Genomic DNA, 15,895 nt, shown 5'->3' on the forward strand with positions numbered 1-15,895 from the left:
ACTTAGAAAAGAAAAAACCTCATTTATAAGGTAGAATAGATATAATGAACTTTTTCCATAGAAATTACAAAAAAAAAAAAAAAAAAAAAAAAAAGAAGAAGAGAGCCATTAGAATAAATCTTGGGGACAAACTGATACGCTATGCCCATATCTTGGGGTGTTAAAGTTATAAACTAGTGCAACTCATTTTTATAAACTATAAAGCACAAACTAGTGCAACTCATTTCTCACGGACAAACTTAGGCCTACTCAGTTTCCTGGTCTATTGGTTGGCATATATCATACCACTTAGTGAAAACTAGATCATATAGCAGCATTTTTTTTTTTGGCGGACAGCACAAATATATATTTAACCTTCAGGATTTTTTCTTTTTCTATGTTTATTAATACTGGAAATGTTGTCTTCACATTTGAGCTTTTCAGTGTAAATATTTTCCACGTTACTCACTGATTCCCCATGGGGTCAAAGCCTGCATTTAGGGTTTTTATTTCTCAGAGAAAATAAAAAAAGTTGCTATGCAGAGCTTTCGCAAGGAAAAGGGTGTTGTGGAGCAATGGAGCAGTATGTTGCATATGTACATGGATTTGGGAGTAGGTGGGAGGGAACCGTGACAGGTTAGAGAGACTTGACAAAGAATATCAGACGGGTAGCCGTGTTAGTCTGGATCTGTAAAAAGCGACAAAGAGTCCCGTGGCACCTTATAGACTAACAGACGTATCGCAGCATAAGCCTTCTTGAGTGAATACCCACTTTGTCACACGCATATGAAGTTTGAGAATCTGACGAAGTGGGTATTCGCCCACGAAAGCTTATGCTCCAATAGGTCTGTTAGTCTACAAGGTGCCATGGGATTCTTTGTTGCTTTTGACAAAGAGTATATCTAAATCTGCATCATTGATTAGGGTTCCCAGATCACATCAGCAATACTTTATAGCATGAAAACTAAAGTTTATTCCAGCAGACTTCACCTTTTACAGAAAGTTCTTTTCCACCCTGACGCTGGCTGTAACTGCATTTCCAGAACCGTAAACTCCAGTAAACCCAAGAAGTTGTTCTAGACATTGTACTATCCTCTAACTGGGCACAGCACCAAGACGGTACAGAGAAACAAAATGAACAACCATATTAAATTCTTGATCCTCTACATAAGATGGTTAATCAGCTTCTTTGGAACTGACAGGCCGGATTTTGCTGGAAACCACAGTGTAAACATAAGGCCAGATTTTGTTGGTCTCTGTCCCAGAAAATGAGTGTAGGACACCTCTGCTCCTGAAAAATATAAGTAAGATTAGAAATCAGTATAACGGATTGAAAATTCTGGAACACATTAGGACTATGCAGTGTCTATGATCCTTTGCCTTCACATGCAAAGGAGCATAACCAACAAAAATGAATGTAGCTCTCGAATAAACATTCTAGATTGCAGGTCAAGTTTCGGGTCAAATTAGAAAAAAAAGCCGATTATGCTTAATGTTCATCTAATCTACTCATTGATTCTTCACTACTTAGGGTATGTCTACATTGCAGCTGCGAGGTGTAATTCCCAGCTCAGGTAGCTGTATATGTGCTACAAATAGCAGCGTGGCTGCAGCAGGAAGGGCGGCAGTTTGGGGTACCTGCCCAAGGATGTACCTAGGATCTTGGACGAGATGTACATTTTATATACAAGAGACTTATCCAGTCTGTCCTTCTGCAGTGCAGCTTTGCTCATTACAGTGTATTTCCTAGCTCATTATAATGGATGTGTCATCAGAGGAACAACTGCAAGGTAAAAGCCTTAAACTCAGACTTAAAACATGTAAAGTGAAGCGCATGTGTTACAAGCTTCAGTGGGACTACGCACACGCTTAAGCTCCTGGATGACTTAGGGCCTCAATCCCTTGTACTTCATGTCCCTTTCATTCCATATGACTAATTTCAACTTTTAAAATGTTACCGAATGCTGCATTGCTTTCAAATGTTCAGTCTCAATCACTAGATCGTTAGCACAGAGCTGAAAGCAAGGCACAGAAAGTACTACAAAACATGCCCCAAAATAATCACAGCATAGGCAAGAACATGACCAAATTCTCTTAAGAGCCAGTCCTACAAATATTTAAGCATATGAATAATCTTACTCATGCGATTAGCCCTATTACATCAGGCTCCAAATGTTTACTGGTACAGAACAATAAAATGAAAAAAATTACAGGGAAGGAAGCTGTATCTGGTGAGTCACATTCAAAATGTTACTGGAGTAAGTTCTTCCAAACTTCTTGAGAGACTTTTTTTTGTACACCGTACACCAACGTCTGGTTTGCTAGTGCACATATAAATATGGAGGGTTGAGATAGTCCTTTCCACTTTCCCCGTTGTTCACGAGATAATTGTTCACGAGATAAAACTGTATGTGAAGGCAGCTGGTGTGCTGAGAACACTGCCTAGCATGCTGACACCATACCCATCTGTTGTCTCTCATCTTATATTTAGATTGTAAGCTCTTTGGGACAAGGGAGTATCTTTGTGGTGTTTGTACAGCCCCCAGCACAAAGGCGTCCTGGCCCATGACTGGGGCTCCAAGGCACTACAACAACACAAATAATTCATGAGTCTGTTTTAACTCTTAAAGAAAGCTGTTGTGGTCTTTGTGCCTGGAACATGCTGCCAGTAAGTAACTAACCTCCATTTATCTGGAGTCTTAAAACTGATTTTCTGCTACACTTTTATGCACAGGTTTGGTTTTGTTGTGTCCCTAAGCTTTTCTCTTTCTCACTGTCCAGTGCTTTGAGAGGCTCTACCTAAAGAAGTTAAAAGAATCAGAAATGTTAATTTTAAAATCTTCCAGCTTCAATCAAACACACAGCATCCTTAAGAGACAGGTGGGGATCTTTCCATTTTACAGATGGCTCCATTTCTGTGCTCCAGTCAACAGATCACAATTCCTCTCATAAACATCTGCTTACAGATACATGGCTATTTCAATCATGTGATTCCACCAGCACAATCTAAAGCTGACAGCTGAGGTGATCACAAAAAAAAAAGGGGGGGGGGAAGCTAGACAGAAAGCGCCTTTAAAAAAAAATCTAGATTAAAAACCATGCATACAATTCTATTCTCTTAGAGACACGTGTAATAATTGTATTCTTTATCATTTAGGCTGCACCCAAAACCTGTTAGCCACTTTCTAAACACAACACTATGTGCACTGAAAAGAGTCAACTGTTCTTACGCAGCAGATTAAGCATAATAGAGAAATGGTGAATCTCTTTCTAATTAAATTTAACAGGAAAATTAGCCTCATCCCCTGAGCTGAACCCAAGGAAGGCTCTGCTTTGGGCTGAAAAGAAAGAGGAGACAGAGCACAGAATCTAGCTAACCAGTGGCAGCAGAGGAGAAAGAAAGGCAAAGGAATCACATCTCACTGCCTGAGGTCTGGGCTACTATAGGGCTTGAAACAGGCCTTGGCATACGGTACAGCAGCCCTTGGGTGTGTTCTAATTTAAGGCAGCTTCACCAGGGCTGCTCTGCAGCCCAGAATCCCCATAGCAGCAAGCACAACAAGTACATCATTTCTGCTCCCATCCTCACCCCTTCCACTACCCCTACACTGCTCCTGCCCTGGAAGAGTTCTTTGGCCCACTGCAGCTCTTTACACTTGCCATATGCCACTCAAGTGGGGCCCTGAATCCGGCCCCAAAAGGTATAGCATATGGCTGATGATTATGGCCAGGCAAAAATCTAAACACATACGCAATTTTACTTGGGAGAGGCCACCTCCAGATATCCCTGAGCAAGCCAAGAACAGACTTGTGGAGATGAAAACTTAACACTTATTTTTACAGGCACAGTCTGTATTACTTGTGTGCGTTCAAACTCACTTATATAATTCTATTACTGGCTTTGCAGCATCTTTGTATTTTCTTAGCCTAGCAGCAACAGCATCAGGTTTATCATCCTCCCGTTGGATTAATGGTTCACCCGTGATGTCATCGATCCCCTGTGTACAAGACAAACAATACATCATGAACACTGTGCCAGATTAAACCAGTGCCACACAGTGAGCCATGGGGGTTACATGGGTGTAACGGAGGATAGAATTTGGCCAGCTATAAAGAACTTGCATTCATGTAAGATGATATCACTGAAAGACACTTTACTTACTACAATATATATAGTAGATAAAAATCTGAGGAAAAGGGATAATTAACATTGATCTACGACACTAGTACCAGTTACTGTAAAACACCTTGTATTTTCCCTTGATAACAATGGCATCTGTGTGCTAGCTTGCATAACTCCCAGGATAATCACTTGTGCCGTGACTGCACAATAAAACACTGTGGTATTCTGGACCACAGTAATTACAGTAGGACATTTTCTTACACCGTGATTAACATAAATCTTATTTTCCTAAATAAATCTTGTCTGATTGGAAACAACCTTGCACACAATCTTTCAGCTGTCCTCTTAAGGCCCCTGAGCATGAAGAACCTAACTAGTTTTCTAAAACTCATCTAGCAAGAAGAATTTAACTCCCATGCATTCACTACTTATTAGAGTAGAACAGGATTTCTCCCCCTAATATTTTTAAAAAGACTAATAAGCCGTTCTTGAGCGGAGACATCTTCACTGATCTAGAAGTAGATTTAAATTTTCTCCAGCTAAATTAATTAGTCTTTAATGGGATAAATTCTCTTACATGTACATGAGGTGGGTTGAACTCCATATTATACACTCTTCCACTAGCTGGATGAATCCAACGAGCGCTTAGACGATCTTTTAGCGTCTCGAATGGAATGTTTAAATTGATCACTAGATCCAGTTCACAGAGTCTGTCAAGTGCTTCAGCTTGCACCAGTGTCCTAGGAAAACCTGAATGTGGGGGGGGGGGGAGAGAGAGAGGAAAAAAACACCACATGAATTAACAAAGGACACTAATGTTTATTGGATGGTGAAGAACAGTTTCACAATATCAGCAGTGGTGTTGAAAAACCGCCAGTCGTCTGTTACAGCAAAAGCATTAAGTATCTGAGGCTTTGAACAGATGTACACTTAAAACAAACTAACACAAAACACAAGAATTTACACTCCATGCCTTAGCCCACTTTGTTGCATGCACGGTATCCGTTAATTGTTGAATACAAGTCGATACAAGGTATGTTCACCTTTAAAGCTTCATATAACCACCCAGTGTACCCAAGTTCTTAACTGCTGACTTGACTGACTACCTGCGAATAGCTCTGAAGTACAATGATTAGAATGCTGGGACTCAGATCGGGGATCAATTCTCAGCACTGTATCAGTGACATCTCGGCCAAGTCTCTGCGCCACCAGATTCCCTGGTACTAAACACAATCCTGGACTTGTAGTAATTTTCCACTGACAGGAGTGGGTAGGTCAAGTTTCGGAAACAGAAGGCTTCCTGCCTTTAAGGCTGGGAAGGAACGCATTCCAGACTCTCCCCTCTATGGCCTACCCAAGAAGGACTGTTGAAAGAACCTGAAAGGACAAAAGAGACTAGAAAGGTAGGGGGTGAGTCCAGATTGGGACAGGAGTCCAGTCTGTAAGAAATAACTAGAACACTGAGCTACAGAAACTCTACATCCTGCCTAATTCAACATTTAGGGTGAAAATTTACATTTTTGTAACCTGTTTCTTTAGTGAATCAAGCTTAGTCTGGGTGTTCCGTTTTATTTGCTCAGTCATCTGCTTTATCCTGTTTGCTACCCCTTTAACCACTTAATCTGCCTTTTTATAGTTAGTAAAATGTGTTTTGTTTATTATTAAACCCAGTTTCTGTAATTTCTAACGGGGCAGGGAGGAAGAGTTGTGCATATCTTCCTCCACATTGAGGGAGGGGGCGAATTTATGAGCTTATGTTATATAGATTTCTCTACAGCGCAAGACAATATACCTTTGGGTCTGCACTCCAAGGGAGGTGGGCACCTGAGTGCTGGGGCAAGTCCCTTAAGCTGAGTCTTTCCAGAGCTGATCTCAGTGTCTGTGTCTTTCTGCAGTGTGGTGTGGCCCTGCCTGCGTGTGTGCTAGGGGAGGCTTAAGAGCCTGGCTCAGCAAGAGTGGTTAAAGGGGGCCCAGGCTGGCAGAACAGGGAGTCTCAGTGGTATCTCAGCACATCAGGTGGCATCCCGAAGGGGGCAACCTGTCACAGGTATGATAGCAACAGATTGTGCTAAACTGCATGTATTAAGAGAGAAGTTCCACAGGCAGCAATTATCTGCTTAGCTGTGTGATGCTGTGATTAGAGATGGATCCAAATTGCATTGTTAAGACCTAGAGCCGATGTTTTCCAAGTTTTAGGGGCAGTCAGATCTACGGTTTTGAGTCAGATCACTCTAGCTGAGATTATGCATGTATAAGCACTTCCAAGACCTGCCACTCCTGGAAGAATGCAGGATCAAGGGGAGAGCAAGATGCAGTTTAGGGCTAGTTGTTTTATAAATTTCACCTTGATTGTAAGAGTGTATGAAATGTGCATAGCAACACTTTCTGAGGCACATGTCATGTATTTTGTTGCAGTTCACATTTCCTAGAACTAAAAGCCACAGAGAATAAAAAAGTCTTCCTAGCTTCTAGTGTATTGCTTGTTAGTGTAGATGCATTCTTCCATCTACAGAAGTGACACCGTCACAGGAAGATACAAAATCCAAAAGCACATGTAAACGTGCAGGGGTTTGGGGGAGGGAAGAGGTGTGGGGACAAAGGGGAGAGTCCCTGTAGTCAGGGCCGGCGCTACCATTTAGGCAGCATAGGCGATTGCCTAGGGCACCAGAATAAATGGTGGGTGCCGTTTTGCCGGAGGGGGCGCCAGGCGGCTCCAGTGGAGCTGCCACAGTCGTGCCTGCGGACAGTCGGCTGCTCGCGTGGCTCCAGTGAAGCTGCCGCAGGCACCACTGCGGCAGCTCCACCGGACCCTCCGCAGGCACCACTGCGGCAGCTCCACCGGACCCTCCGCAGGCACCACTGCGGCAGCTCCACCGGACCCTCCGCAGGCACCACTGCGGCAGCTCCACCGGACCCTCCGCAGGCACCACTGCGGCAGCTCCACTGGAGCCGCGGAACCAGCACGCGGGGCAGCGAAATTGCCGTCCGCCTAGGGCGCTCAAAACCCTAGCGCCGGTCCTGCCTGTAGTAGCCAAGTTCTATAAAAAACAGTTCACTTGATAGCATATGTAATGTATTGGTGGCAAGTACAGATATGGGATTTAATACAACAGTTAAGGATATACTGCTAATTCACTCTCGATCGAAGTAGATTGTAAATCCCATCCTGTGATGAGTACTGGAAGCTGACCGGAGCCAGCACTCTGATCACTTGGGCATCAGTCAGGTCCCCTAGAGGAGGCTGTTTGGGGATGTGCAAGCTAACAGGCTGATCAGGCTGAATGAGACAATTAGTCCATCAGCTGAGGGATGTAAGCAGACACAGGAAGGAGTTACTGGGGGAAGAGGACCTGGGCTAGATGAGCCCAGAGATCTCAGCTAAGGGAGGCCTCTGTTCCTCTCTGGTCCAGTGAGAAAGAGCTAGAAGGTAGAGAAGCACTGTAAATACTTTGCTGCGTGAGACTATATTGGTGTTGGTGATAGCAGTGTAAATAAATCACAAACATTTGCCACTTACTAGACAGCCTGAGAGGTGTCCGGGGATACGTCGACGCTGCAATTAGACACCTGTGGCTGGCCCATGTCAGCTGACATGGGCTAAGGGGTTGTTTAATGGCAGGGCAAATGTTCATGGTTGGGCTACAGCTCGAGCTCTGGGACCCCCTGAGCCAACCCTGAACATCTACCCTGCAATTAAACAACCCCAAGCCAGAGTCAGCTGACATGGACCAGCCACAGGAGTGTAACTGTAGCACTGACATACCCTGGGGTATCAGAGGACAGGGATGGAGCATGCCCCCTTGTTACACACCCTTGTAACTTCCTATGGGTTAGTAAGTAATACTATAGGATTTAGTACAGAGGTGCTGTGCAAAGCATGCATTATACACAGTAAACTGCTTTTTCTATATGACTCACCAACTGCTACAGTGATTCTCACCCAAACTACTGAGTAAATTTGCCACCATCATTCTGAAGGGGGAAAAAAGGAAGAGATTCTCCAAGCACTAACAGGTGTATGAGTGCTTGGAGAATTTGCCCAGAGCAAGATGGAATGGATGATAGTGTGGCTGTGGGAAAAACAAGGCTGGAATTATGAAACGAATCTTTAACTGAAAAACAAATCCAGGAAGCATGTTGAGAAGCCATCAGATCCCATATTTCAGGGTTTAATCAAGTGTTTAAAATATACATGCTGCTTAGTTTTGCACAAGGGGTGCAGAGGATACTGTAGTGAGATGGTTTCTACAGCCATCACCAACTCCTTGAAATCCCTACTCCCATCTCATATTCTTACAAAAGATATCACAAAGGAGGGGGTAGGGTATCAGACACCAACAGCAAGAAAACATTTCAGAAGGGCAGATGGGGCTTCTCAAGCAGTTTAGGATGAGCATCATTGGGTGCTATATTTTGCTTTGAATAATTAAGTGTCCAGTATAATGGTATCTGGCGAGGGCAAACTGCGTGTAATGCAAAATTACCTCCAATGTTGGTGTCAATAAGCCCAGTCATTCCAGGCCAGGCTTTCACCCACCTGCTCACAGAGGGACAATTTCTTATTGTTTTCTCCAAGCTCAGTAGTACCACAGACACTCAGTGCCCCATGGCACAGCAAGAATCTAAGTACCTCCAAAAAAAACCCCAAAACAGTTATGTACCGTGCTCCAGCAGTTACCAAGCACTGGATGATTTGAGATTATAACCTCCACTATTCCCGACATTTACAGAAAGGTCAGCCAGGGACACCCGAACCTGGATGCATCACATCTAGAAGCCTTCCCGCATGTACAAGAAGTCAGCTGCTCCTCACCTTGCATCTCTGCCAGTAACCCAAAGGAATACTCTCTATCCCTCCCTGCTCAAGATCAGAGGGAATTCTCTAGCGCTATCCCTCCCAGCCAGAGGGAATGCTAAAGCCTGCTACTCTCACCACCCAAGAGTAATGATATGCTCCAGTAAAAACCAATTATAAATATCTATCTCCCTGGACACCTCAGATCTGCAACAAATTTGTACAGCTACATGTCATGCTGGAGTTTGTATTCTCCAGGTACAGAGTGACATTTACTCCATTCAGTTTTTATTGAATAAACACACAAAATAGTGAACCTTTACTACAATTCACTTTGTTTGGAGAACGGCTCCCGGCACCTGCTCCAAAGCCAGCTATTTTTTCTGCTTTGTAGAGCACGTTTTCATCACTAGCGCCTTTCTTTTTGTGGTATCCAGAGAGACAGGAACTGGGCATGTTAAATCCAGGGCCAAGGTCATTCAGACCTTAAGGGCTGTTTTGCAGCATCAGAACCAATGAAAACAATCCAAAAGAAAGTCTGGTTTTGTGATTTGCTCCAGGATGGCATTTTGAGCCTAACTAGGGTGACCAGATGTCCCGATTTTATAGGGACAGTTCTGATTTTTGGGTATTTTTCTTATATAGGCTCCTATTGCCCCCAACCCCTGTCCCGATTTGCTGTCTGGTCATCTTAAGCCTAAGAGTAAAGTCAGCTGTTTGGTCTGTCACAACAGCACAGACTAGGAAAGCCAAAATGTTGCATTGTGGCAAAGTGGTGAAAGTCAGAAGCCCAGAAGTACCCTAGGCTACACCAAAATAAATATTGTGTGCACACCCTTACTCTTCACACCTGTATTTAAAGCCAGGAGCTGCAACAATTCTAGAACACCAGTACAACAGATTACCTAGAGTACAGTGACCTTATAGTACAGGGCAAGAAGAGTCCACTCCCTAAAATGCACTTGTGCCAAGGACAGGCATGAAAGGGAGGGAAGAAAGGATCTCAGCCCAGCTGCTTGAACACCTTTGTGATGCCATAGGCTGAGCTGCCTCAGTTATATTAATTCATGTGTATGTTTAAGCCCTTTAATTCTTCTCATTATTTTGTCTCCACTAGTTCCTGTGGCGAGGGGTTCCACAGGCTAGGTATATGCTACGCAGTGTACTGCAATCTTCGTAAAGCTTACCACCTGAATTTCATCATTCAGGAGGAGTCCCCTTGGGAGCACAATACTCATACCAATGGCATGACTGCTCTTGGTCCCCACTTCCCTGGAAAGCTATATTGGTAGTTAAAACCCAAGGGAGACCGGTGCACTTGTCAATGTATTTACTCCCTCCAGGGGAACAGAGAACTCTTTAAATGCTCTCTTTTCTGACTTGTGCAAGTGGGTGACACACACACGTGTGCGTGTGTGTGTGTGTGTGCGCGCGTTTTAATGGAGGAAGTGAAAAAGCAACAAAGGCAGAAAGCAGAGAAAAGTAAGAAGGAGAGAATGGGAACACAGGGATTTTGTTAAGGGGCCTCAAGACTTTCCAGTATCCCATGTTGCCTCTGGCCTGAGGGATGCTAGAGACATACATCCCCCATTCTTTCCTGCCTGGACCTGGCAACAGGACAGTTTTGTACCTCCGTTTGCAGCAGCATTGCTTGATCTAGCCATCCAGGTATTCTTATTGATTTGATCACGCTCATCTCTGTCCTCCAGTCACTTGTTTGCACCAGCAACATAGCAGGATTTCAGTGCCTGGAGCATCAGCACCAGAATTTGAGACTGAAGTCAATCTCTGTGGTGCAGCTAAGGCAAGCAGAGAAGGAGCACAAGAAAGGGAAGCAGCAAAGACAAGGTAGTAGCAGAGGAAAGACACTAAAGGCAGCTAGAAGAGACTCAGAAATACACATTTTAAAAAGTTTAATTTATGTTTGTATGGCAGCCTTGTCTGGGTCCATAAATTCTCTAAGTGTCAGTCAAAGCCACTGCAAGAGAAACAAGAGTCTGCAGTTCAGACCATTGGTGTTCTTCATACGGAAGCAAGATGATCATTTACACAAGTACCACAAACCATTCCAGTCACTTCATGGCAATACGGGCCACCACTGGTTGCTTTATTTGGAGACATAGGAACGCATCAAAACCCAAAGAATTCTGGCAATGCTTTATGTGTTTTTCCATGAACAACAACATTTCAGTACAGAAATGATAAACGTGCAATGCCCATGTATTAATGAGGTGTAGGTCCGAGTTCTAGTTTAATGATGGCCAAATTCTGGGATTCCCAGATTAAGGAACTACCAGAAGGCGCAAATGGTTATGCCCACCAGAAAAGGTCGTATCTCTAGGGAATGCTCTGAACAGAGTTCAGTTCTAGCGTGGGCCCCAATCTCCAGGATATGCATTTATAAACAAACAGCTAATTAGAATGTAAATGAACAAGTGGTTGCTTATATTGTGCTCATTACCATGCAGTCTGAATGCCTCTCCATTAGCCAATTTTTACCTTTAAGTTAATTAGAGATGCTCAGAAATGTTTCTTCTAAGTTTCAACGAAAGAAATGGAACTTTTGCAAGTTGGATGGAACTCACATCCACTTATACTCAAGCCCACTGCTCTATTAGTAAGTAAAATCAAATATTTAGTTCAACATATGAAAGACTAAATGCAAGCAACAGTGGAGACTAGGGGCACCACAGATTTTAAAACTACACTCACTCTGATAAAACAATTCATATTTCAGGCCTGATATTTACAAAAGGCCTCTATCTGGACTCCAATTTTGTCACATTTAGACATCCTGCTACTTGATTCTGGATGTAAAACTGGGGGCTCAATTATTTGCAGGAACAAAAACTCATCTTCACAACCAAGATGGCGATAAAAAAACCAAAGCTAATTGTGTTCAAAGTGTTTTTAAAGCTTCTGATTAGCATACATGATGCATGGTGTGACAAAGTTCCTCTTCTACCTTGGTGGGTCCTGTGCTTATTGGCAGATTTGCTCACCTCAGTGATCTTCCCCACAGTCTGGATCAACTCCTCCTGTGTCTGATCAGGAGTTGGGAGATTTGGGGGGAACCCGGGCTTGCCCTCTACCCCGGGTTCCAGCCCAGAGCCCTGTGGATCGCAGCTGTCTATAGTGTCTCCTGTAACAGCTGCATGACAGTTACAACTCCCTGGGCTACTTCCCCATGGCCTCCTCCAAACACCTTCTTTATCCTCACCACAGGACCTTCCTCCTGGTGTCTGATAACACTTGTACTCCTTAGTCCTCCAGCAGCACAGCCTCTCACTCTCAGCTCCTTGTGCCTCTTGCTCCCAGCTCCTCACACGCACTTCCTCTCCTCTAGCTCCTCCCTCGCTGACTGGAGTGAGCTCCTTTTTAAACCCAGGTGCCCTGATTAGCCTGCCTTGATTGGCTGCAGGTGTTCTAATCAGCCTGTCTGCCTTAATTAGTTCTAGCAGGTTCCTGATTACTCCAGTGCAGCCCCTGCTCTAGTCACTCAGGGAACAGAAAACTACTCAGCCAGTGACTAGTATTATTTGCCCTCTACCAGACTCCTGTACCACACTGGCCTGGGTCTGTCACAATGGTTGATACATCACACGTCTCCAAACAAGAAACAACAAGTGATTTATCTTGGCTTGTGTCCAGTCACTCCCATGCACCAGTTGTTTCATGTCTTGATTTGGAACGGCAGCGTGAGAGATTGTTTGCTGCATAAAGCTGGTATAAGTCAAGGATTCTGACATACCTTCCCAGGGGAGACTGGCCAGACATATCCGCACTGCTCCTCACAGGAGTGGAAAGAAGAGGGAACAAGGTAGGGGCTTGTACATCTTCCCTTCACCCTTCCCCTCTTCCTCTGCACAGAGGGTCACCAGCAGTGACTTCTCTCTCCCCAGGAGCTAAGAGAACTGACACTGAGCCCCTCAAGGTTCACAGGATTTCTCGTGGCCACAGCCCATAGTGTGAAAACTGCTGATACTGGGCAACAGAGACCTGACTGTTAAGGACACAAAGAACCCACAGGGGAGGAGGCAGGGGCAGGGCAAATGGTGACTGCAGACATGCTCGGTAGCAGTTTGCTCTATGACGCATTATACTAGGCCCTGTTCCACACTGGCCGACTACCACGATGGTGATGTAAAACCCCTTCCATCAGAGTGACAGTATGTTGAGTGGAGCTTCTGACCTCTTGCTTAAATTAACAAAATCTTTCCTCAGTACCTGTGATCTCTTGCAAGTAAGATCGGGGTTTCATTTTCAGAAGCATGAGTCTTTAAGAGACCAGCTCTGAACAGCTCTGTCCTTAAAAGCACTCAAAAGTGGTTTTGCTTTCTCCTTCACCCTCCCCCAGCTGCTAAAAATATTGAAAAGCTGTACTTGGTTTTATTTGTTTTTCCTGTGAAATCGTTCCTGGGAAAGTAAGGTCTTACTCAAAGAAATAGGCTTCAAGAGGTTGAAGCAGACTGGGATTTTCAATCCACAACGAGCTACCAGAGCAGATGGAAACAAGATTATTGCAGTTTACTTACCGTCAAGTAGCCAATGCTGAGACTGCTTTTTCTCCAGTTCCATCATCATGACACTGGTAATGACATGATCCGGTACCAAAAGGCCTCGCTCTAAATACTGCTTTGCCAAGACACCAACTTCTATTAGGGAAACAAAACATTTTTTTTTGTTTTGTTTTTAATTGAAAAACACCACCACACCTTAAAATTTCTCTTTGATAACACTAATACAGAAACCCCTCCCCAGCCTCCTTTTCGTTCATTAGCTTTGTTGGGAACACTTCTTTGTTACTGGTGTCCAGGGACATTTAACAGTGCTGTGGGAAAACCTAATTTGCCAGCTGCGAAGTTGTAGGCTAGGGGATAAAAGAGTGAGGCTGCCTTGAGGCGCAAAAGGAGCCATGAAAGTGCCAAGTGATTGTTGGCAGCCTTTTCTTCAATTGATTGGGTGAAAGGATGCTGTATAGATACTTGATTAGTGGACAGCAGAACACAGAAGTGCATTTGTGCTAATTTTTGCAATGCTGGATGTATATGCAGAATTTTAAGAGGGACACTCTGCCAATGTTGACCCCAAAAACTTAAATATTACATATTTATTTTATTTTACAAATGACTCCCTCCCTGAAAGAGTTTTTTTCTGAAGGAAAAGTATCCTTCCCACTGCGTCTGCAGCGTACAAGTTAATGTAAGAACCAAAAAACAAAAATGGCCATAAGTGAAATGATTCTGTTGAGTCATCAAGGCTCAGTGAAATCAGACTAATAATAAGCCAAAAATAAGATTAATTTTTAAAACTCTGTTTTAATAATGTTACATTATTATTAAACACAGGTAGTGATATTTAAAAGTTACTATTAAACATTTATATTATGGTGGTGCTTAGGCTAACCAGATCAGGGCCCTATTATGCTAGGCGCTGTGCAAGTAGACTATGAATTTAAACCTTTTTCTATAGGCACAAGTTTACACATGACCATTGCAATCCCTCAGAGAATGGATTTTCAGCAGAGTAGTACAGGGATGATAGCAGAGGCTCCCATGAGTGTGAAAAATAATTAGAGCACTGGAACACTGCACAGACAGACATTCTGAACAGTGCTGGTAATTTTAGTAGGGTTAAACCTGTCTGAGAGTTTCTCTAATCCTATTCTCCCCCCCACAAAAAAATTTAAGGGTTAAAGTGGTGTAAAAAATGTGCACCATCCTTTACATAGGACTTCAGAGACAGGAATTCTCACAAAGTCTGCGCACAAAACACTAACAAAGTTAAACACGGTTCATCAAAACCCTGAACCCACACTCGAGCATTTGCACAAAGCATTTTGCTATTGTTACTGAATACAGAACATTGCTTTCTAGCCAAGTTTTTCTAGACCAAGAGCTTGAACTTGGAATGTGTATTTCTTCTCTGTTTGAATATATACACACCCAGGAATGAATAATTTTAACTACTTTTGCAAACTTACTGTTATACGCTTCAGAAATCTCAAGAATTAGCTTAATTTATTTTAAATCCAGTGCTCATTTTCAAAGTCCGTAGTTGTACCAGTGCAAAACTCAGTGCAGTTAGGATAATTAAATCTTAAAACAGTCTTGCAATAGCCAAAGTCACTCAAACAGCCATCACCTACATACAATTAGATCTATAACAAGAACTTTTTATTACTGTTATTGCAAATTTGAGTACAACATTTTCTGCTTCAGTAGGGAATGCTGTTTTTTCAACTAAGTATCACAGACTCATAGGAAATGTCAGAATCAGATGGAATAGAGGGTGGTTAAGGCACCAAAGTGGGACCCCAAAATGTCTAAGTTTAACTCTAGCTCTGCTACAGACTTCCTATGCAGCCTTGCCCTAGTCACTTAATTTATCTGATTTAGTTCCCCATGTGAATAATATCCCTTAAGACACAGGGTGCTGGCAGTTATACAATATTAAGAACTGTAAAAAGTATCACTTCTTATAACAGGAATTTCATAATTAGAATAAAAGTGCATCTCCTCCTAATCCATATTTCATGGGCTTGAACTGCCTAAACAACAGCTGCCAACTTTAACTAATATTTTCTGGAACATCTACCAACTTTTGATCAACTCACCTGTTAATTTTCCAGTGAGGCAAGTGTGTACAATAACCATGCTCAAAGGTCCTTAACTAGTTTTTTTTAAATGGTGTGAAGTACATGCGAGGCGGAAAGCTGTCCCTTGACTTCAGTGCTAGTGTAACTATCACAATTCAAGTATCCCTTTTAAAGGAGGTGCCCTTACCAGCCTTGAGCTGCAACAGTGTGTCCCTGCAGGAGTTTGGGCCTTTGATGTTTTTACCTTTTACTGGGTAGGAGAATGTGTATACCACACAGTTCTCTGTCACGGACAGGCTGCAAAATTAATTCATCTGCAAACAGCTGCCTCTGGAAACACAAATCATCTCCACTAGATTCCACCAACCCACGAACAGAGGTTCTTCAGAAACTTCATTTT

At 43.2% G+C, this 15,895-nt stretch overlaps 1 protein-coding gene across 4 annotated transcripts in view; it reads right to left on the minus strand.

Moving 5' to 3' along the window:
* Positions 1-213: 213 nt before the first annotated feature.
* Positions 214-15,895, minus strand: part of AK4 (adenylate kinase 4) — a 74,107-nt gene continuing 58,425 nt past the window's right edge. For 3 of the 4 annotated variants that reach the window (XM_050962076.1, XM_050962074.1, XM_050962075.1), the window contains 4 exons: positions 13,433-13,552; positions 4,680-4,852; positions 3,859-3,977; positions 214-1,270 (listed from right to left, as the gene is read on the minus strand). In XM_050962076.1, the coding sequence (XP_050818033.1) occupies positions 1,156-1,270; positions 3,859-3,977; positions 4,680-4,852; positions 13,433-13,552 (527 nt within the window). In that variant the 3' untranslated portion in view covers positions 214-1,155. Of the gene's footprint in view, positions 1,271-2,660; positions 2,779-3,858; positions 3,978-4,679; positions 4,853-13,432; positions 13,553-15,895 lie in introns of all 4 variants that reach the window. The other variant, XR_007775437.1, reaches the window with a different exon arrangement.

Source organism: Gopherus flavomarginatus, chromosome 7 (genome assembly GCF_025201925.1).
Source record: "Gopherus flavomarginatus isolate rGopFla2 chromosome 7, rGopFla2.mat.asm, whole genome shotgun sequence".
In the NCBI taxonomy this organism is placed as follows: Eukaryota; Metazoa; Chordata; order Testudines; family Testudinidae; genus Gopherus; species Gopherus flavomarginatus.